Genomic DNA, 24,000 nt, shown 5'->3' with positions numbered 1-24,000 from the left:
CAGAGATGAGGACCTTAATGAGGCCTTTCGGGGCTCCCGTGGTCTGCGGTAAACCCCCTCAAACGCTCATTCAGGTGCTGCTGTTGTTGCTGTAGTCGGTCTCCTCTGATGCGGATGTCTGAAGGGATGTTGAGTTGGTTGGAGTTTAAAAATAAGAGCTTCAAGGTGAGATTCAGATGCTTTAAAGATCCTCAATGATGGATTCCATCTGAACGTAACCTTGAAGCCCTTATTGTAAACTCTACCTTGAATTCCTGCTCTGAATTCAAGCTCTGAATTCAGAGCTCTGATTTTGAGCTCTGAGTTCAGATCCCACCATCCGTGTCGTACGTTGCTCCACGTTAACGACCCTAGTTGAGTCTGGAGCCCAAACCACGTTGCCGAGTACAAGACGAAAGTCATGTTTTTAAAGGTTCATGTCCAAACCACACCTACCCGCTCATGGTCCGTCAGAACAGTTCCATCCAAGCTCTAGTCTGGTCGGGCGACAAACATGAGGCTAAAGTCTTGCCGCCGCAAGACTGCAGCGTTTTGGAACCTTTAAAACCTGTTTGCATATAAAACCTCGCGCTCCAGCCCGAGGTCCTGACCCAGCACCTGTCCCTCAACTATTGCGTAGCAACGAAACATGAGCATTCTTTGGAGCAGTATAGTAACAAGATCTCTCCGTCCGTCCTGTTCCTTCCGTTTCCCTCCCTTGGGGGGAGACGTGTGCCCCGTCTCCTCTGTCCATCGTCTGGACGCCTTCAGGAGGCGGGGTTGGCTGAGGAGGACTCACACATGGCTCGTTCAGGAGGAATGTTACGGGCTCTGGAACCAGATCACTGGTGCTTTGAGTCCGACCGAGTGCTTCCAGGTGACGGCCCCGCCCCCGGCCGGGCGTGGTCCACATCCTGTTGGGCGGGCCGAACCCAGGGCTGTCTAACAGCCTGGTGGATCAGACTTGCAGAGGAGAGACGATATGTTTACATCCGATTTAGTTTTCAGTTTTGTATAAACTGTTTACAGGGGAATTAGTTTGAATATAAAATATAAAGAAGACAAGATGTCTCCTGTTCACTGGATCTGAAGTGGCGCTGACGTTTGTTTTTTCCTCCACCTCCTCCTGCTCCTCTACCCCCTCCACCCTGCTCTGTTTGACCTTGTCCCGGTGCCGTTGACCTTGGCAGTGCCGCGGACGGCCCCCAGGAACCTGCAGGTGTACCACCCCACCCCCAGCAGCCTGAACGCCCGCTGGGAGCCCGCCAGCGGCCAGGTGCAGCAGTACCGCGTCACCTACACCCCCCTGGACGGATCCAAGCCTGCCGCCTCGGTGAGCCCCCCCCCCTTCTGTCTGTCTGTCTGTCTGTCTGTCTGTCTATCTGTCTGTCTGTCTGTGTCTCTCTCTCTCTCTCTCTCTGCTGTTAAACAACAAGCTGTCATTAGTGACAGTAGATGGCCTGAGGGTGGGCAGAGATTATTTGAACTTGTGATCTCTCCCCCCTCTCTCTCTCTCTCTCTCTCTCTCTCTCTCTCTCTCTCTCTCTCTCTCTCTCCCCCCACCCAGCCCTCTCTCTGAGTGAGGGCTGGGTCCTGGGGCCATGGACCTGAGTCCTCCTGGGTCCTCCTGGGTCCTCCTGGGTCCCCCTAGCTCCCCCTAGGTCCTCCTGGGTCCTCCTGGGTCCTGGTTCCGAGGAGAACCACACAGCTGTGGTTCTGGTCTCGGGGCTGACACGGCCTCTCATTGTTTTGGATGTGTCTCTAGCGGCGAGCCTCCCTGTGTTCCAGAAGGTCCTCAGACAGATTGGTCTGTAATTACATGAAGGTTCCCAACGCTTGAATCATCTGCTTGTTGTTGCTCTTGATTAGCATTGATTACGCCGCCGGCGCTGCTAGCCAGATCAAACACACGCTTACGTCAACACAGACGACACTAACTACTGGATATATATATATATTACTGTATATATTACTGTATATATTACTGTATATATACTTATGACTCACAGCCCAGGAAGGACGTCTGTCCGGCCAGATGTGCGTCTCCTGACCGCCTGGAAAGTATAGCGGGGCCGGTTTGCACCGGTTCGTACCGGTTTGTACCCGCCCTTGTCTGAGGCAGTTTGTACCTGTTTGTACCGTTTTTTACCCATCCTGGTCTGTTATCTGGCCAGTCTGATGCGGTTCATACCGGTTTGTTACGGTTTGTACTGGTTTGTACCTGTCCCGGTCTGTTATCTGGCCAATCTGATGCGGTTCATACTGGTTCATACCGGTTCGCTCCGGTTTGTACGCGTCCTGTTCTGTTATCTGGCCGGTCTGAGGTGATTCGTACCGGTTCGTTCCGGTTTCTACCCTTCCCGGTCTGTTTACTGTCCGGTCTCAGGCGGTTCGTACCGGTTTGTACGATGACGAACCGGTACTGCCGGCTCTTTAATCCCCGGCAGTTTGTTTTGTTTTAAACTGGCAGAGCCTTTGTGTCTTTGTGCACGGAGGATTGAGAGACTCTATCACCTGGTCCCGGGTCGGGGGGGGGGGGGGGGGGGGGGGGGGTGTCAGAAGGCTTTGTGTGACTCCTCGTCTCGGCGGAGGTTGTCAGCGCTAATCTCCTACACCTGGGACCTCCATCAAAATCAAACACTTTCTTTGAGACTCTTTGTGAGCATCGAGGCCCTACCTCAACAACGCTTTGCTTAGAGCATTGGGCACCATCTTTCCTCCGGGGGGGGTCATCTGAGGACCTCCAGCTGTGAGAAGGGGGGCAAATGGGGCGCGGGGCGATGACAGGCCAGACGTAGCTCCTCCACCTATTTATCAGGATGGGGAAGGATGGAGGGAGGAAGGGGAGTATGAGGTCAAGGGGTATGAGGTCATTGTGTAAGTTAATGCTGCCAGACCAGAGTGTGATGTATCACCAGGGTCAGAGGTCAGATACACACAGACATAGACACAGAGAGATACACACTTCACACTTCACACAGAAATGTACAGAGATAGAGAAGCAGTACAAACTACACACACACATATACACACACACACATACACAGAAAGACACAAACAACACAAACAGGTAGTTAGACACACACTCACACTTTCCCAGATAAATAAGAATACAAACGCAGACACACTCACACAGTTATAGACTCAGCACACCGCAGACACAGACATTCACACACACACACACACACACACACACACACACACACACACACACACACACACACACACACACACACACACACACACAAACTACCTCACTCACTCACACACACCCATGATGACCCTACGTCCAGGTGCCACGTCCTGACCCTTCTTCCTTTTGACCTTTGAACCCGCTGTGTGTCCTGTTAACCTTTGACCCTGCTGTGTCTCCTGTTTACCTTTGACCCTGCTGTGTCTCCTGTTTACATTTACATTTACATTTAGGGCATTTAGCAGACGCTTTTATCCAAAGCGACTTACAATAAGTGCATTTGTTACAATAAGTACATTTGTCATAAGAAGTGAAACAATATATCGCTGTCGGTACAGTAAAGACGTTCATAGAACCAAATGCAAGTATTACAATCGCTAGGCTAACCCATTCCCTGTGTAAATCAGCGATAGCAGCTACTGTAGATGCTACACAATTAAGTACCTTGAATAAGTGCAATGTACAAGTGCCAGGACGTACAACATTCAATGGTGGCTGTGCATTGGTTTCTATGCAGAGTCGAGATGAACTCTGAACAGGTGTTTACCTTTGACCCTGCTGTGTCTCCTATTAACCTTTGACCCTGTGAAGTCTCCTGTTAACCTTTGACCCTGCTGTGTCTCCTGTTAACCTTTGACCCTGCTGTGTTTCCTATTAACCTTTGACCCTGCTTTTTCTCCCGCTAACCTTTGACCCTGATGTGTCTCCTGTTGCCCTTTGACCCTGCCATGTCTCCCTAGCTGTTGACCCCGGGGGGGACCCCCACCGCCCTGCTGGACGGCCTGCTGGCGGACACGCCCTACAGTGTGGAGGTGGTGCCGCTGTACGCAGACGGAGTCGGCCCCGGCACCACAGCCAACGGGAAGACACGTGAGGCCCCGCCCCCCGCCGTGAGGTCACAGGTCATGTGACCTGTGTCGTGTCGTGCGAAAGTTTTCCTTTCACATAAGTGTGGTTTAAACATTTTTTAAACAGGTTTACACTTTGCTGTTAAAGACGACATGATGTCATAGGTCACATGACCTGTGTTTTGTTGTGTTGTGTTGTGTGAAAGTTCAGTGTTTCCCATGTGTGTGGTTTAAACACGGCGTCTTCATTCATTTGAGTGACTGGACTTCAAGCCGTCACCCTGTGCCAGATGGGGGGTCGGTGTGGGTGGGAGTAGCGGTCAGCTGTTATGTTTCAGTCTCACAGTCAGCAGTGCAGACAAATCTGTTCCTCAAACGACCTCACAGAGTGACATTTACAGCTAACATTAAGGGCGTTTACCAGACGCTTTCATCCAAAGCGACTCACATAAGCACATTTGTCAGAAGAAAGAGAAACAAAAGATTTATCAAATCTTCTTCCTCTTGTTTGGACTGAATCTCCTTCTTCTGCGGATGTATCAGACAAACATGCTGCTGCACCCTAGTACCCCACCCTGTTGCCCCCAGAGCATAGCTCCCCCACCCCTCCCAGCCTCTGCTGTTGACGGGTGGGGCGTCCTGCTGACAGAGGCCCCTTGTGTTGCAGTGCCCCGCGCGGGCCCCAGGAACATGCGCGTGTTCGACGCCACCACCAACACCCTGACCATCGGCTGGGACCACGCCGAGGGCCCCGTCAGCCAGTACAAGATCTCCTACGCCCCCCTGACCGGGGACCCCATCACCGAGTTCGTAAGTCCCCCGGACCCCGGACCCTGACCTTAAGCTAGAGGAGGTTAGACTAGTGTTAGTCTAGAGGAGGTTAGACTAGTGTTAGTCTAGAGGAGGTTAGACTAGTGTTAGTCTAGAGGAGGTTAGAATGGTGTTAGTTAAGAGGAGGTTAGACTAGTGTTAGTCTAGAGGAGGTTAGAATGGTGTTAGTTAAGAGGAGGTTAGATTAGTGTTAGTCTAGAGGAGGTTAGAATGGTGTTAGTTAAGAGGAGGTTAGACTAGTGTTAGTCTAGAGGAGGTTAGACTAGTGTTAGTCTAGAGGAGGTTAGACTAGTGTTAGTCTAGAGGAGGTTAGACTGGTGTTAGTCTAGAGGAGGTTAGACTAGTGTTAGTCTAGAGGAGGTTAGACTAGTGTTAGTCTAGAGGAGGTTAGACTAGTGTTAGTCTAGAGGAGGTTAGACTAGTGTTAGTCTAGAGGAGGTTAGAATGGTGTTAGTTAAGAGGAGGTTAGACTAGTGTTAGTCTAGAGGAGGTTAGAATGGTGTTAGTTAAGAGGAGGTTAGATTAGTGTTAGTCTAGAGGAGGTTAGAATGGTGTTAGTTAAGAGGAGGTTAGACTAGTGTTAGTCTAGAGGAGGTTAGACTAGTGTTAGTCTAGAGGAGGTTAGAATGGTGTTAGTTAAGAGGAGGTTAGACTAGTGTTAGTCTAGAGGAGGTTAGACTAGTGTTAGTCTAGAGGAGGTTAGAATGGTGTTAGTTAAGAGGAGGTTAGACTAGTGTTAGTCTAGAGGAGGTTAGACTAGTTTTAGTCTAGAGGAGGTTAGACTAGTGTTAGTCTAGAGGAGGTTAGACTGGTGTTAGTCTAGAGGAGGTTAGACTGGTGTTAGTCTAGAGGAGGTTAGACTAGTGTTAGTCTAGAGGAGGTTAGACTAGTGTTAGTCTAGAGGAGGTTAGAATGGTGTTAGTTAAGAGGAGGTTAGGCTAATGTTAGTCTAGAGGAGGTTAGACTAGTGTTAGTCTAGAGGAGGTTAGACTAGTGTTAGTCTAGAGGAGGTTAGACTAGTGTTAGTCTAGAGGAGGTTAGGCTTATGTTAGTCTAGAGGAGGTTAGACTAGTGTTATTCTAGAGGAGGTTAGACTAGTGTTAGTCTAGAGGAGGTTAGACTAGTGTTAGTCTAGAGGAGGTTAGAATGGTGTTAGTCTAGAGGAGTTTAGAATGGTGTTAGTTTAGAGGAGATTAGACTAGAGGAGGTTCGACTAGTGTTAGTCTAGAGGAGTTTAGAATGGTGTTAGTTTAGAGGAGGTTAGACTAGAGGAGGTTAGACTAACAGTAGTCTAGATGGAGTTAGACTAGAGGAGTTTAGACTGGTGTTAGTCTAGAGGAGTAAGACTAGTATTATTCTAGAGGAGGTTAGTATAACCTTATTCTTGAGGAGTTTAGTCTAGAGGAGTTCAGACTAGTATTAATCTAGAGGTGTTACACTAGTGTTAGTCTAGTGTGGTTTAGATTAACTTTAGTCTAGAGGAGTTAGTGTTTAAAGACTAATGTTAACTTTAGACTAGAGGAGTATTTTGACAAATATTTATCCCCCTAAGTCCGGCTGTGATCAGTTAAGTGCTTCTGTAGTTGTTTGTTGTTTGAGACTTTCCCTTATCAGACGTTTAGGCTTCACAGAGCTTAGAAGATGTATTTCAGTTCTGACAGTTCTGACCCTAACAGATAATTAAAGCATTAACGAACAAAGGTACTTGGCCTCTTCACAAGGCGGCTAGAAAGCTCCGTTAATTAGAACCATGACCCGCTGGAGGAAACGTCTCCAGGAAACCTACAGAGTCCTGGAGATGTTTGGGCTGGAGACCTGTGGACCGGAACGTCACCTTAAATCATCTTGATTTGAACAACAAACTCTACAACTAAACAGTAAAAATGGGGAAGAAAGCATTACACTCCCCAACACTCTGTTTAAAAAGCAAAGAACTGGCATATCTTTGGCTCACCAGAAGAACAAAATGGCTGATGAGCTGACTAATTAAAGGCTCGTTGGACAGACTCTTATGCTCAGTCTTTAATCCCATTATTAACGGCCGTAAATAACACGATCTGGAGGCCTCGCAAAGAGGCGGCGGCGGCGCAGCTGGTTCCCATCGTAGCCCTTTAGCCTCATCAAAGCACCTGCTACGAGCTAGCTGTGTCTGGTACGACGTCCGCCGGCACGGGGCTGGGGTCTGGGTTGGGGGGGCTTCATCTGGGGGTCAGGGGTGGGGCGAGGCCTGGTCCTGACCCGGTTCAAGGGAGACGCCGTAGAGCCTGGAGCCTGTAGCCTGGAGCCCCGAGGGATTCAGGGATCAAGGAAACACGGCCATGAAACCGGACGTACCCAACGACTTCCAACAAGGAATGTCTGAGGCTCTGCGAGGTCTCTGAGCTCAGCAGTAAAGTCCTGCTGCGTTATGACGCCACACCCCCGCCCGAGCCCTCATAAAGTCTGCTTTAGCCCCGGGTTTGGTTCCAGAGATGGACACACAGGTGCAACGTGTGGCAGCAGTTATGTGTTATTATGTTTAATGTGGTTCAGGTCATCGTAGCTAGTGAGGCGTTCTCCCTCATAGGAACCAACAACCACAGTGTGTGTGTGTGTGTGTGTGTGTGTGTGTGTGTGTGTGTGTGCCTGCATGCCTGTGTTTGTGTGTGCGTGCATGCATCTGTGTGTGGGTGTGTGTTTGCATGTGCGTGTGTGTGTGCTTGCATGCATCTGTGTGTGTGTGCATCCATCCATCTGTGTGCTTGCATGCATGTATGTGTGTGTGTGTATCTGTGTTGGTGTGTGCGTCTGTTTGTGTGTGTACGTGTATTTGTGCATGTGTCTGTGTGTGTGTGTGTGTCTGTGTGTGTGTGTGTGTGTGTGTGTGTGCGTGCATCTGTATGTGTGCATGCATGTGTGTGTGTGTGTGTTTCTGCGTCTGTGTGTGTGTGTGTGTGCATGTGTCTGCGCACGTGTTTTTGTGTGTGTGTGTGTGTGTATGCGTGCATCTGTGTGTCTGCGTCTGTCTGTGTGTGTGTGTGTGTGTGTGTGCATGTATCTGCGCGCGTGTTTGTGTGTGCGTGCATGTGTCTATGTGTGTGTGTCTGCATCTGTCTGTGTGTGTGTGTGTGTGTGTGTGCATGTGTCTGCGCACGTGTTTTTGTGTGTGTGTGTGTGTGCGTGCATCTGTGTGTCTGTGTGTGTGTGTGTGTGTGTGAACCCAGGCCATCGTCCCCGGCAACAGGAACAACGCGCTGCTGCAGAACCTGTTCCCGGACACGCCCTACAACATCACAGTGGAGGCCGTCTACAATGAGGGGCCGGGGGGATCGCTCAACGGGAACGGACGCACAGGTCAGGAGAACAGGGAACATAGAACACACAACATAGAACGCACAACATAGAACACACAACATAGAACACACAACATAGAACACACAACATAGAACGTACAGGGGGAGTACGGACGCACAGGTCAGGAGAACAGGGAACATAGAACACACAACATAGAACACACAACATAGAACGTACAGGGGGGGTACGGACGCACAGGTCAGGAGAACAGGGAACATAGAACACCCAACATAGAACACACAACATAGAACGTACAGGGGGAGTACGGACGCACAGGTCAGGAGAACAGGGAACATAGAACACACAACATAGAACACACAACATAGAACGTACAGGGGGAGTACGGACGCACAGGTCAGGAGAACAGGGAACATAGAACACACAACATAGAACACACAACATAGAACGTACAGGGGGAGTACGGACGCACAGGTCAGGAGAACAGGGAACATAGAACACACAACATAGAACGCAAAACATAGAACACACAGCATAGAACGTACAGGGGGGGTACAGACGCACAGGTCAGGAGAACAGGGAACATAGAACACAAAACATAGAACACACAACATAGAACGTACAGGAGGAGTACAGACGTGCAGGTCAGGAGAACACAGATCATAGAACCTCAGGAACCCTGCATGGATAACATAGAATATAGAACGTAGAACACACAACACAGAACTTACAGGAGGAGTACAGACGCGCAGGTCAGGAGAACAGGGAACACCAGGAACCCTGCACGGAGAACATAGAGTTTAGAAGCTATTTAATTTAGCATCGGTGATTGGTGTTGTTGTATGAAAGTTCAACTTTACAATTTTAGAGTTTAGAATTTCAGAGAGGCAATCACAAAAAAGAAACGCAATTTAGGAAACTTAGTGAGAGGTGAGAGGAAGCAAAGAAAGAGAGAAGCTTCCACCGCATTATTTACCTCCTTAGAGCTGAAAAACGTCGTCCTTATGTGACACTCTTAATGACACGGTACAGCGCGGCGCCCGCCGTGGCGGCCATTTTGTAAGAGGGTCTCGTTGAGGTTGTTGACGCGTTGTTCTCCGCCCGTTGCCGTGGTGACAGTGGGTCTGGTGGAGCCCAGGAACCTGCGAGTGTCTGACGAGTGGTACACCCGCTTCCGGGTAGCCTGGGACCCCGTGCCGTCCCCCGTGCTGGGGTACAAACTGGTCTACGCCCCCACAGGTGGGAACCGCACGCACGCACACACACGCACGCACGCACGCACGCACGCACGCACGCACGCACGCACACACACACACACACACACACACACACACACAAGCGCACACGCACACACAAGCCCATAAGCGCAAATGCACACACACACTCACTAACACACCGACAGACACACACACACAAACAAAAGTACACATGCACACACTGACAGACAGACACACAGGCACGCACGCACGCATACACACACACACACACACACACACACACACACACACACACACAAGCGCACACGCACACACAAGCCCATAAGCGCAAATGCACACACACACTCACTTACACACCGACAGACACACACACACAAACAAAAGTACACATGCACACACTGACAGACAGACACACAGGCACGCACGCACGCATACACACACACACACACACACACACACACACACACACACACACACACGCGCGCGCGCTCACTCACAGACGCACACTCACTCACTCACAGAAGGACAGACACACAGACACACACACACACACACACACACACACACACACACACACGCTCACTCACAGACACACACACTCTCACTCCGCCCCTCCGGTCCAGTAGCCTAACCTCCAGGTCTCTCCATCCCCCGGCCCCAGGTCGGCCCCAGGACTCCAGGGAGGTGTTCGTGGGGGACGTCACGTCCTTCTCTCCCCACAACCTGCAGACGGGGACCACCTACGACGTGAAGGTGTTCGCCCAGTACGGCGGGGGCACCAGCCAGGCGCTGGAGGGCCAGGGCACCACGCGTAAGTCCCCACGGAAACAACACAGCTCACCTCGGCAACACACATGTCCCCCTTGTGACACTCTTGTAACCATGGTCGCACGTATGCATCCCAATAGCAACCCTCGTCGCCCTAGTGACCCTCCTGTCACCCCTCTCCTCCTCAGTGTACCCTCTAACCCCCCTCTAACCCCTCTCTAACCCCTCTCTAACCCCTCTCTAACCCCTCTCTAACCCCTCTTTAACCCCCCTCTAACCCCTCTCTAACCCCTCTCTAACCCCCCTCTAACCCCTCTCTAACCCCTCTCTAACCCCTCTCTAACCCCTCTTTAACCCCCCTCTAACCCCCCTCTAACCCCTCTCTAACCCCCCTCTAACCCCTCTCTAACCCCCCTCTAACCCCTCTTTAACCCCTCTCTAACCCCCCTCTAACCCCTCTCTAACCCCTCTCTAACCCCTCTCTAACCCCTCTCTAACCCCTCTTTAACCCCTCTCTAACCCCTCTCTAACCCCCCTCTAACCCCTCTCTAACCCCCCTCTAACCCCTCTCTAACCCCTCTCTAACCCCTCTCTAACCCCTCTCTAACCCCTCTCTAACCCCCCTCTAACCCCTCTCTAACCCCTCTCTAACCCCCCTCTAACCCCTCTCTAACCCCTCTCTAACCCCTCTCTAACCCCCCTCTAACCCCCCTCTAACCCCTCTCTAACCCCTCTCTAACCCCTCTTTAACCCCTCTCTAACCCCTCTCTAACCCCTCTCTAACCCCTCTTTAACCCCTCTCTAACCCCTCTCTAACCCCTCTTTAACCCCTCTCTAACCCCTCTCTAACCCCTCTCTAACCCCCCTCTAACCCCTCTCTAACCCCTCTCTAACCCCCCTCTAACCCCTCTCTAACCCCTCTCTAACCCCTCTCTAACCCCTCTCTAACCCCTCTCTAACCCCCCTCTAACCCCTCTCTAACCCCTCTCTAACCCCCCTCTAACCCCTCTCTAACCCCTCTCTAACCCCTCTCTAACCCCCCTCTAACCCCTCTCTAACCCCTCTCTAACCCCTCTCTAACCCCTCTCTAACCCCCCTCTAACCCCTCTCTAACCCCTCTCTAACCCCCCTCTAAGCCCTCTCTAACCCCTCTCTAACCCCTCTCTGACCCCTCTCTAACCCCTCTCTAACCCCTCTCCTCCCCAGTGTACCCTCTAACCCCTCTCTAACCCCTCTCTAACCCCCCTCTAACCCCTCTCTAACCCCCCTCTAACCCCTCTCTAACCCCTCTCTAACCCCTCTCTAACCCCTCTCTAACCCCTCTCTAACCCCTCTCCTCCCCAGTGTACCCTCTAACCCCTCTCTAACCCCTCTCTAACCCCTCTCTAACCCCTCTCTAACCCCTCTCCTCCCCAGTGTACCCTCTAACCCCTCTCTAACCCCTCTCTAACCCCTCTCCTCCCCAGTGTACTCTCTAACCCCCCTCTAACCCCTCTCTAACCCCTCTCTAACCCCTCTCTAACCCCTCTCTAACCCCTCTCTAACCCCTCTCCTCCCCAGTGTACCCTCTAACCCCTCTCTAACCCTCTCTAACCCCTCTCTAACCCCTCTCTAACCCCTCTCTAACCCCTCTCTAACCCCTCTCTAACCCTCTCTAACCCCTCTCTAACCCCTCTCTAACCCCTCTCTAACCCCTCTCTAACCCCTCTCTAACCCCTCTCTAACCCCTCTCTAACCCCTCTCTAACCCCTCTCTAACCCCTCTCCTCCCCAGTGTACCTGAACGTGACGGGCCTTGAGACCGAGTTCATCGGACACGACAAATACTGCATCAAGTGGACGGCCCACCGCGCCGCCACCTACTACCGCGTCATGGTGGCGCCCGTCGACTGTGAGTCCCACCCCCCCACCCCCCTCCCCCCTCCCCCCTCCCCCCTCCCCCCTCCCTGCGGCGATGGTCGACCTCCATGCTGTGTTCACGTCGGCCCATACGGCCCCCCCACCGTGGGTCACAGCGTGACGGGTCTGTCGTGTTGTTTCTGGTGAGGGGAGCGTGTGAGAGGGCAGAGTTAGGAGAGGAGTGTGAGGGGAGTGTGTGTGAGAGGAGTGTCTGTTGGAAGTGTGTGAGGGGTTTGTGTGTTGGGGAGTGTGTGTGTGTGGAGTGTGTGAGAGAAGTGTGTGTCTGAAGGGTTGTAGGAGGGGGTGTGAGAATACTTAGAATCCCCATCTGGTTCGTGTCGTCTTCTTGACGAATGCCTGAAATGAGGAAACAACAGAAGGAGAGAGGAGGAGACGTGGGAGTTATGAAGACTCTGGAGCCCTGGGGCGGACCACAGGCCGGGGGGGCGGTTAGACGCTCCCTCACCCCGGAGGACCCTGAGGACCAGAGAATCCCGGGGCGCCCCACCTGGGGGTCTCAGAGACCCCAGGCCACGCTCCGGATTCAACCAATAAGTCAAATGTTTGTTCCCGGGCTCGGAGTGAAGACCCCGGTCCAAGGGAGGTAGGGGGGCGCTGGGGGGCGAAGCAGAGAGAAGAGCAGATCTCCACTCATTTGGAGCCTTGAATGCAGCAGAGCCTGCGCGCCGATGGCGTCGAGGACTCACCGCCTGGCCGATCGACACTGCTGTCGCTGTGCGTCCGTGGTCGCCGTGGCGACGCCTCCTCCGTCGAGCCGTGCCCCGGTCTGGACCCGACCCAGGGTTTACACTGTGGGTTTTCTCCCTGAAAGGTTCCCCGGTTCCTAAGTGGGCTTGAGCGTGGGATGTTGACGTTAGAGGGTATTTTAATCCACGGCCTGCAGGTTGTTTGGGGTGAATCGACCGGAGTGAACCGAGGCCTCTCCGACGAGACAGGAACCCAACGATAAACAGGACTCGGCTGGTCGCCATGACAGCGGTATCGACAGCAAACACTCGCTTGTTTGTGGCACTGCTTAGAGCGTGAATACCGGAGCCCTTCCCGGTTCGGGACCAGGCATCCCAGCGCTGGTGTCGGTACATCGGCGTCGAAGGTCACGGTGCGTTAGGACACGATTGGCCGCGGCATGAAGCGTTGCTAGGCAACGGACGGGAGGGTCTGTAGCAGTGCTTTTTAAACTGGGTCGGGACCGAAGTGGGTTCTCAAAGGACACACACGCGCCTACATGCCATGTCTGTGACATTCGGCAGTAAGGCAATCGAAGACAGGATTCCTGACTTGATGAATGTACCTTGAAACATTTTGAACTTTCAACTTTTTTGTCGTACTTTCCTGAGGATGTATTGCTGCACAACCAAAATGTATTTTACGGCACAAAGTATTGAGGGGTCCTGGGACACATGCCTGTGATGTGTCCCTGGTCTGTGTCTCTTTGTGTTTTGTGTCCCTGGTTACCTTTCCTCTGTGTACTGACTCCATGGTAACGCTGGTGTCCGGGTGCTCCGCAGCGTTCAACCAGGGGAAGCAGGAGATCACCTTCCCCGCCGGACAGCCCCGCTACTGCTTCGAGGGTCTCTCCCAGGACGCCCTCTACACCGCCACCGTGTTCGTGCAGACCCCCAACCTGGAGGGGCCTGGCGTCAGCGGCAAGGAGAGGACACGTGAGTCTCCGGTCGGGACGGAGGGACGGACGGCCCTCCGGTCCCAGCTCTGCCTCAGAGAGCTGGGGTTACACCCACAACGTCGTAGGGCCTGATGGTCTAGACCCTAGTGGTTAGAGGGTTTGACTGCTCGGAGGTTCTGGGGTCGATCCCCGAGTTCCAGTCTCCCCTTAGAGCAACATGCCCTAACCCCCATGTACTCAACCCTTCATAACCCCTCCCTGTACTCACCCCTTCATAACCCTGCCTATACTCACCCCTTCATAACCCCTACCTATACTCACCCCTTCATAACCCTCCCTGTACTCACCCCTTCATAACCCCTACCTATACTCACCCCTTCATAACCCCTACCTATACTCACCCCTTCATAACCCCTACCTATACTCACCCCTTCATAGCCCCTACCTATACTCACCCCTTCATAACCCCTACCTATACTCACCCCTTCATAACCCCTACCTATACTCACCCCTTCATAACCCTCCCTGGACTCACCCCTTCATAACCCTCCCTGTACTCACCCCTTCATAACCCTCCCTGTACTCACCCCTTCATAACCCTACCTATACTCACCCCTTCATAACCCCTCCCTGCTCCTATAGGACATGCATCTGAACCGAGGCGTCTCATTTACTAACCATACCGCCCGCTGCTTCACACTCATACTGGATATCTTCTGCGTTTGTAAACTCCCTTTTCTGTTTCTGTTTGGTCCAGTTGTAAAACCGACCCCGGTGCCTACACAACCCCCCACGCCCCCTCCTCCCCCGACCATACCCCCGGCATGGGCAGGTGAGTACCCACAATCCTTTGCTGCTTTTTGTGTGCCCTGTGTGCCTCGGTTCCTCTGTTCCTCGGCTGGATGTGTCGCCGCGGTAACCGAAGGCGTCTGGTCCGTTCCCTCATTTGGATCGTGCATCACGGGCCGCAATAATTCGATTCGGTTAACGTACGAGTTCGCTACCAGCGTATTTAAAGGAGAAAATAACCGAATAATTGATGGATGCCCTTATTTTCTTCATCGGACCGAGGGAACATCAGCTGAGGCGCTTCTGGCTGCACATCGCACGGAGACGTAAACGGCTCCACGTTTAGCACGCAAACCTCCCCCGGTCGGGCCGTCTGCGGGCCGGTCTAACGCGGACCACATGTGTAGACCGCCCCCGGTCCAGGCTGGGCCGACTCCCGTGGAGACACAACAGGCAGGGTGTTGAAACCGACCCAGGGACAGCTCCCTGGGTCCCGGTTCACCCGAGTTCGAGTATTACATAAAACAAACCTTATTATGAATGTCGAGAAGGAGGGAGTATCGACGCTGCGAGAGTTCTCTCCGACACATCAGGCTCACATTAATCCCAGTTTCTTTTGGCCCATTGATTACGGCGGGAGAGAAAGCGATTAAAGATAGCTCACTTTCAGGCCTTCTGGCCACCAAATGTTTCTTGTTTTTTTGATCAGTTAAATTGATAATTATAGTGCGGAGACCCATCACGTCACCCCCCCCACACCCTCCGCTCAGCCGCTCAGCCGCTCTGCCTTTGAGGCCTCGTTCTGCGGTCCAGACTCCAACCAGTCATTACTCCTGGCGGCCGCCGCCACCCTCTCCGCTGGTACTGGGGCTGGTGCCCTCAGAAGACGGATGGTATCCGCACCGCCTGAGCGCCGCCTGTTTGTTATTATTCCCGTTTTCAGTGTGCAAAGGGGCCAAGGCCGACGTGGTGTTCCTGATCGACGGCTCCTGGAGCATCGGCGAGGACAGCTTCAGGAAGGTCATCGGATTCGTCTCCAACCTGACCGGCGCCTTCGACATCATCGGGCCGTCCGGGATCCAGGTTGGTAGTAAGAACGCCGCGTGTTACCTCGGAACCCTTTGGCAATCCACCACATTCTCATCTACATCTAGGGGGTTTAGCAGACGCTTTAATCCAAAGGGATTTACAAAAAGTACATTTGTCAGGAGAAAGAGAAACAACAATATATCTCTGTGGGTATAGTAAGGATGTTCACAGAACCAAGTGCCAAGCAGTAACAATCGCTAGGTTAACCCATTCCCTGTATGCTACAAAGATAGCTAGGATAAGATGCTACAGAATGCTAAGTACTCTTTTTAGGTGCAAGAACATTAAGTGCCACAGGACCCCTTGATCCCTTTAACTTGAGACTGTGATTCAAATCCTTACAAATGGACCTGACCTGTAATGCTAACTTCTGGATATGATGGTAGCTGGTTAGCATGGCGCTAGCCGACTCATTGCTAACGTGGCCGTGGTGTCTCTTGGTCGGCAGGTGTCCTTCGTGCAGTACAGCGACAGCGCCAAGACCGAGTTCAGGCTCGACGCCTACCAGGACAAGGGCACCGTGCTGTCGGCCTATAAGCTGCTCCCCTACCGAGGAGGGAACACCAAAACAGGTGGGGCCGCGCCTAATTCACCGTCCTCCTCACTTTCACTTTCACTTTCATCCTTCTCCTGGGCCTGCCTCACCTACTGGCCATCTCGGAATGCGGTATTCAGCATTTGGTTCCCGCCACCCAGCGAATATTAGAACCAAGATGACTGCCAGCTGAATAAGGACCTAGGAGTGGACATTTAGGGCACATCCTGCAGTATTTACCAGGAGAATACCGATAGAGTATATATTTGCAAAAGTCAAAAGGCTTTTTCTTTCTAAGTCAATTGATATGTGGAGTAAGGGCCTGGCATGTGTAGTTTGTAACAACCATAGCCAGAAGGGCTATTGCATAACCATCAGAAAGAATACACTGCATCCATCATTTATACTGCTTGGGTGGATTCCAAAAGCTTTGTACGTTGCCCATCGCTCTATAGGAATTTATCAGACAGAGAGATGTTCTCCATCACACTCTGAGGTTCTCTACCAGACTGAGGTTCTCTACCAGACTCTGAGGTTCTCTACCAGACTCTGAGGTTCTCTACCAGACTCTGAGGTTCTCTACCAGACTCTGAGGTTCTGTATCAGACTCTGAGGTTCTCTACCAGACTCTGAGGTTCTCTACCAGACTCTGAGGTTCTCTACCAGACTCTGAGGTTCTCTACCAGACTCTGAGGTTCTCTACCAGACTCTGAGGTTCTGTATCAGACTCTGAGGTTCTCTACCAGACTCTGAGGTTCTCTACCAGACTCTGAGGTTCTCTACCAGACTCTGAGGTTCTGTATCAGACTCTGAGGTTCTCTACCAGACTCTGAGGTTCTCTACCAGACTCTGAGGTTCTCTACCAGACTCTGAGGTTCTGTATCAGACTCTGAGGTTCTCTACCAGACTCTGAGGTTCTGTATCAGACTCTGAGGTTCTCTACCAGACTCTGAGGTTCTCTACCAGACTCTGAGGTTCTGTATCAGACTCTGAGGTTCTCTACCAGACTCTGAGGTTCTGTATCAGACTCTGAGGTTCTCTACCAGACTCTGAGGTTCTCTACCAGACTCTGAGGTTCTCTACCAGACTGAGGTTCTCTACCAGACTGAGGTTCACCCAGGGGTTGTCCACAGTTCTCTGATGTTCTCCTGTGTTCTCCGACAGGTGTGGCCCTGTCGCACACCTACGAGAAGGCCTTCAGCGTGGCCAACGGCATGAGGAGGAACGTCCCGAAGATTGTGGTGACGGTGACGGACGGCCGCTCGCAGGACGAGGTGAAGAAGGGCGCACAGCGGCTGCAGCACGCGGGTGAGTCGGGGTCAATGGCCTCACGCCGCCTGGGTCCATGGTCCATGGTCTACGTAGGAACCCCTGATGTCCCTGTTTGCCCAACCTTTGGTACAAATCACTGCCTGTAGACGCTTCAAAGGCGTACCTTCAGAGACCCAGATGGAGTGGAGGAGCGGGGAGAGAAACCCTAGAGGAGGAGACCTCTGAGAGGAGGGATGGCCCTTCTGGAAACCATAGGGCTGGGCGACGGCGCCAACGCAGGCAGACAGCTCCGGGCTGCCCTGCTCAGGAGCACTCCGGTGGAGAGCTGCTGATTGATCGAGTCTGCAGCCTTGTAGAGAAGACCGTCTGAACCTCCTACAGCCGTCTCCTCCTCTAGACCCCCCCCCGTTCCCCCCCCCCCGGCACGCTGATACATGTCTTGAGTGAGACCATGTGTAGGCTGGAGTCTCCTACGGCCTACAGAGATTCCTCCTAGTGTTGGGTGTGTGTCCGGGGGGGGGATACATCCGTGCAGAGATCTGTAAAGTGGATACAGTGCAAAGTGTTTCCGTCTCTGAGGTTGCCTGTGTTTCCTTCGCTTCCTCCTCTCCCTCCTCTCCCTCCTCTCCACTTTCTCCTCTTCCTCCTATCCCTCCTCTTCTTCTCTCTCCTCCTCCTCCTCCTCCTCCTCCTCCTCCTCTCTCCTCTCCTATTCCTCCATGTCCTCTCCCTCCTCTCTTTCCTATCTTTCTTCTCCCTCCCCTCTCTCCTCTCTCTCTTATCTTCCTCCTCCTCTCCCTCTCTCTCCTCTCCCTCCTCTCTGCTCCCCCTCTCCCTCCTCGTCCTCCTCTCCTCTCCCTCCTCTCCCTCTCTTTCCTCTTCCTCTCTCTCCTCTCCCCCTCTCCCTCTCTCCTCTCCCCCTCTCCCTCCTCGTCCTCCTCTCCACCACCTCCTCTCCCTCTCTCTCCTCCTCTCCCCCCTCTCTCTCCTCCTCCTCCTCCTTCTCCTCCTCCTCCTCCTCTCTCTCCAGGCTACACGGTGTTCGTGGTGGGCGTGGCCGACGTGGACTTCGGCGAGCTGCAGAGCATCGGCAGTAAGCCCAGCGAGAGGCACATCTTCGTGGTGGACGGCTTCGACGACTTCGAGACCATCAGGGAGAACCTCGTCACCTTCATCTGCGAGACCGCCACCTCCTGTGAGCTAGCGTGGCTTCGCCGTAGCGTGTCGCAAATCACGCTCATGGTTTGATCAGCATGATGCTCATGTTTTTCCCATATCCTCTCTTGCAGCGTGTCCCCTAATCTTCCTCAATGGATTCACCTCACCCGGTAAGCCCACGGCCGATTCTTAATCGATTATTGATTTGCTTTACAGTCGAGCCTGTTGATTGAAATGCTCTTCCTACCCACCGTAATGTTATGATCCGGTATTTTTGGCATGCAAAGAAACCTCCGCTGTTGGCGTCACGAGTACGCCGATCGGTCCGACCTCACGACCTGTTTGAGTCTGACATCACTTCCTGTCTCCCCATGCCCCCAGGCTTCCGGATGCTGGAGGCCTTCAACCTGACGGAGAAGACCTACAGCTCCATCAGGGGGGTGTCCATGGAGCCCGGCTCCTTCAACAGCTACACCGCCTACCGCCTCCACAAGAACGCCTTCCTGAGCCAGCCGTCCACGTGAGTCTGACCCGCCCCCGCATCTGGACTAGACCACTCCACCCCCCCCCCCCCCCCCCCCCCCCCCGCCCCACTAACAACCCCAAACTCAAGATTTCTGTCTTCCTCATCATTCAGATGATATATCCCAAAATCCTAGAAGCATTCCTGAGCTTTAGAACATTTACCCACATGTTGCATTAATGCTGCGCAAATCCTAGCCTCTCACACATACACACACATGCAAGGGCCAGGGTAGTCTCGCTAAGACTCCCAGAGAGAAGGTACTGGGTTCCATACCTCAGGTGCCCCATCCTTGAGCAAGATACCCGCCCCGCTATCATCTGCTTCTGGACTTGAACCCAAATGCCCACCCTAAGCCCCTAAAAACAACAATAGAACCACCAGGTAGCAGCACCACGATGCTAACACCGCAGCCCCATGTTATGCAACGAAGCCCAGGGGTGAGAGCTAGCGGGTGGCTAGCACTGCCCCAGAGCACTGCGGCAGCATGGAACCTGGAGTGTCTATGGACACGACAGGACGGGTCTTGCCCAGCAATGTTCAGGGAAAGTGTTTTTAAACTCTGACCCCCGAAAGCAGGTCAAATAGATTTATGATGCTGTTAAGTTCCCTCAGATGGCTGAACCCAACGGGGGCGACCCTTAAACACACAGACACACACAAACACGCATAGACATTTTATGACCGGACTCGCTGGTCCCCCACCTGCTTGCGAAGTTCCTGACCAACAATACCCTCACCCCCGCCATTTTGGCTGACGTCAGCGGCGGTTTCTCCAGAGGAAGATTAGCGAACGGTGCTGTCCGCATTCTCAACGTAACGGCAACCATTGCGTCGTTGTAAACAACTGTCCAAACTGTCACGACAACACCGCCAAAAACCAGATGGATCCGGCTGCCAGACGCTTGTTTACGATCTGTCCTGCCGGGTGCGTCCCAGAACCCCTGTTTATGCATTCCATATTAGTGTTTGGTGGCGAGAGGCGGTGTGTCCGTGAGTCATGGGCCGTCGCACCAGGAGGTGTGACTCTACGCTGGTATTGAAGAGGACAAGGGGCGTCTGAGGATACACGGCATCGTCGTCGGCAGCCAGGACCTTTTTAATATAAACAATGGCGTCCTACGAGGTGTCCGTCGCTAATGATCGAGGCTTACGTGTTTAGCCCGAGTCTCTCTCTCTGCGGAATAGCTAGCACCTAGCTTCTTACATAAGCAGAACGCGTCAAAGACAGGGAAGAAAGGAACCACAACAACGTTTAACGCCAAGTTCTGATGAGGCCTGTGTGGACCGCATGCGTGCTGCTGATGCTGCCGTGTCATCTGGTAACTTTATTCTATGGTGGTTAATACTTGACACCGTGCCTGAAGCTGGAAGATCCCGTCTGCCTCTGATTCGACTCGTTTCCTCGCCCGTCTTTGTTCTCCAGCGTTTTGGTCTTGGCAGAGGCACCAGAGCTGTGTCCCAGACTTGGTTCAGTAGGTTGTTTTTCTGTGGGGTTGTTCGTACGGCACGACCACATCAAACCGTCTGACCTTCTTCTGCTTCTACTTTCTGCGCTTCATTTTCTAGCACAATATTCCTTTAAATTCCTTTTATCCAGTTTTATAGTATTTTTATTGTGTTGTTGCCGGCCTCCTGGCCAGGCCCTTGTTGTTAAGGGGATTACGTTCTCAATGAACACTCCTGGTTAGATATTGGTTAACTAAAGGAAGATCATTTCTAATTCCTTGTCATAATGGGTGGTTTTGGTCACCCAGCGGGCTGATATAAGCGTGGTTGTGTGTCGGACAGGGAGATCCACCCCGACGGACTCCCCCACTCCTACACCATCCTGCTAATGTTCCGCCTGCTCCCCGACTCCCCGACCCAGGCCTTCGACATCTGGCAGGTCTCCAGCAAGGACCACAAGCCTGAGACCGGAGTCACCATCGACCGTAAGCACCGCCTTTAAAACACCTTCGCTAAACCCATAGCCAAACCATTAACACCACCTTTAAAACACTGTCACTCCCCCCATAGTCCTGACTATAACCACCACCTTTATAGCACCATCCCTACCCTCATAGCCTAACCATAACCACCACCTCTATAACTACCTCACTACCACCGTAGTCTAACCATAACCACCACCTTTATAGCACCATCACTACCCCAATAGTCCTAACCACAAGTACCACCTTTATAATACCATCACTACCTAGTCCTAGCTAACCATAACCACGCCCTTTATAACCCCATCACTACCCCATAGGCCCAGCTAACCATAACTAATGTTTAACACCTGCATAAACCTATGTCATTACATCTTTTGGCTTGCTAGTTAGCCTCTCACTAGGTTTGATTTTCCGCCCTAGAATCGATCCCTTATCCCATTATGATATTTCTTTGATTTAAACTCTCTCTCTCTCTCTCTCTCTGTCTCTCTCTCTCTCTCTCTCTCCCTCTCTCTCTCTCTCTCTCTTTCTCTCTCTCTCTCTCGTCTCTCTCTCTCTCTCTCTCTCTCTCTCTCTCTCTCTCTCTCTCCAGCCACCGCCCAAACCGTGTCGTTTTACAACACGGACGAGAGAGGTGAGATCCAGAGGGTCGTCTTCGACAGCGCCCCAATCAAGTCAATCTTCCCGGGAGTTTCCATAAGGTAACCAATCAGAGCGCCCTGAAGGCCATCTTCCGACCCCCCCCCCCCCCCCCCCCACACACACACACACCATGCTAGCGCGATCATCAGAGCAGTCAGAATGTACACACGTCATTTCACATTTCAGAGCTGATCTCCTGCCAAGAGTCTGCCTGGCAGGAATGAGGAGCAGGCTTTCTGCTCCTCATTCTCCTCCTTCTCCTTTACAGTATCGCGGGGAGCAGGTAGAGAAACGCATGCAATGCATTTTTTCCCGTTGAATCGATGAATTATGGAATATTTCCGAGCTCTGGCAAGCAGAGACGTGTCCCATCAATCAGGAGCTCCCTCCTTTGTACTCGCTGGCCGAGGCGAGGTTGTACAGATACTGGGAAATGCCTGGTATTCATACATGTGCTGTGTATTACAGGACACAAGCCACTCACACAGCTATGTACATGTGTCAGTCTCACCCCAGCAGATGTCCCGACGACGATAGGAAAAATAGAGTATCTGAGACACGAGCCTCGACCTCAATGCCTCATGAGTGATCGCCAATGTCGCCTATTGATTACATACTGCAGGCCCTCTCATTAACGGGGGTGTAGCTATCAGTCATCTGCCAACCTGCACTCTTATTAGCCAACCCTTCTTTAGACAGCTCTACTTAACTAGTACTTTAAAGTTGGCACTTCTGAGCAAGCACTTCTCTCAAGCTCCTCATAGCTTGGGTAGCGACCCTAGCTGAACCTGCTTACAAAACGGACAGGATTGGGCTGCGGTGAGTGCTTCTGTCAGACGGAAAAGCTATGAAACTGCAGCCGGGTTTGTGTGTTTTCCCGTCTCATCCCGCTGCGAGTTATCATGTGTTCAATGACTTCAGGGACCCGTTGAAGTCCGAAACCCGCCAACACGCTGTTGTTTGTACTCTCAAAACTATGGTGATAGCCCCGTTTATAGGATGAGTTAAGATGTTAGCCGTCTGGTGGCGGGGATCGGAGCGGTTTGACCGGTGCCGATAAAAAGCTTGGATGGGTATTTTCAAGGAGGCAGACATGAATGGCTTCTGGCATCAGCCGCCAGTGATCGTCCTCCCCTGCTTGGAGAGGACATTCCAGGCCTTTATGGGCTGACGCAGGCTCCAGGATCCTGAAGAACAGCTCATTTCACAGCGAGGTCTAGCGTTGGACCAGAAGTTATGTTCTGCGGGATCTATACGAAGGTCTGTCTTCAATGGAGGGTCGTTCATTACTAAATACATCTCTGTGGCCCACTGGCAAGGGAGGCTGGAAAACATTGGGTCACTGCTATAGCTATTAAACAATTACATCAGAGAGGCTGCGCATGGCCAGCCTCCCTCTTCCTCCCCCTCGTCTCTCTCTCTCCTACCTACCTCTCTTTCTGTGTCTGTCTGTCTGTCTGTCTCTCTCTCTCCCTCTTTCTCTCTCTCCTACCTCTCTCTCTCTCTCCTCCCTCTTCCTCCCCCTCGTCTCTCTCTCTCCTACCTACCTCTTTCTGTCTCTGTCTGTCTGTCTGTCTCTCTCTCTCTCTCCCTCTCTCTCTCTCTCCTACCTCTCTCTCTCCCTCCTACCTCTCTCTCTCTCCTCTCTCTCTCTCTCTCCTACCTCTCTCTCTCCCTCTCTCTCTCTCCTACCTCTCTCTCTCTCTCTCTCTCCTACCTCTCTCTCTCTCCTACCTCTCTCTCTCCCTCTCTCTCTCTCCTACCTCTCTCTCTCTCCCTCTCTCTCTCCCCTCTCTCTCTCTCCTACCTCTCTCTCTCTCCTACCTCTCTCTCTCCCTCTCTCTCTCTCCTACCTCTCTCTCTCTCTCTCTCTCTCTCTCTACCTCTCCCTCCCTCCCTCTCCTTGGCTGTGTAGGTTCCTCCAGTCTCTGGTAGCTGACCACAGATGAGGACTAGCTGTTGTTTATGCTGGGGGGTGGGCTGTGGTGAGCGTCTCTCTGAGCCGCTGATCCACCAGAGCTTCACTGTGGAAACCAAATGCAAACACAGGGAGACAGACGGCAAGGCTAACAGACAGACAGCCAGCCAGACAGCCAGCCAGCCAGACAGACAGACAGACAGACGTATTGAAACAGACAGGCTGAAGGTGAGGTTGTGAGCTACAAATGTCAGCCAGACACACAGAAGACAGACAGACTTCACAGGTGCACAGACAGACACACAGACAGACATACCTATACAGACAGAGATGTATACGATGGACCCGTTCTGCTGAGCCCCCACGGGGAAGGCGCTGGGGGCAGCGGTGATGTAACCTGAGGCTCCCTGAGGAGCAGAGGGGGCTGACACAGCGGAGCTACGTCCGTCTGCTCCGTCAGCTGAGCTACG

The 24,000-nt window shown here is 52.5% G+C and overlaps 1 protein-coding gene across 1 annotated transcript in view; it reads left to right on the top strand.

The window, feature by feature from the left end:
• The window catches only part of col12a1b (collagen, type XII, alpha 1b), a 112,887-nt gene that overhangs the window by 73,355 nt on the left and 15,532 nt on the right, over positions 1-24,000 (top strand). Inside the window, 18 exon segments of the mRNA XM_079754169.1 lie at positions 1,170-1,312; positions 3,913-4,042; positions 4,688-4,830; positions 8,055-8,184; positions 9,262-9,381; positions 10,021-10,170; positions 11,901-12,017; positions 13,555-13,707; positions 14,428-14,502; positions 15,403-15,542; positions 15,997-16,120; positions 17,248-17,391; positions 18,386-18,550; positions 18,645-18,683; positions 18,895-19,033; positions 20,828-20,970; positions 21,563-21,652; positions 21,655-21,671. Of these exon segments, the coding sequence (XP_079610295.1) occupies positions 1,170-1,312; positions 3,913-4,042; positions 4,688-4,830; positions 8,055-8,184; positions 9,262-9,381; positions 10,021-10,170; positions 11,901-12,017; positions 13,555-13,707; positions 14,428-14,502; positions 15,403-15,542; positions 15,997-16,120; positions 17,248-17,391; positions 18,386-18,550; positions 18,645-18,683; positions 18,895-19,033; positions 20,828-20,970; positions 21,563-21,652; positions 21,655-21,671 (2,162 nt within the window).

This window comes from Pollachius pollachius (genome assembly GCF_949987615.1).
Source record: "Pollachius pollachius genome assembly, chromosome: 16".
In the NCBI taxonomy this organism is placed as follows: Eukaryota; Metazoa; Chordata; class Actinopteri; order Gadiformes; family Gadidae; genus Pollachius; species Pollachius pollachius.
The sequence above is the reverse complement of the archived record's forward strand: the minus strand, read 5'-3'. Positions and strand labels throughout refer to the sequence as shown.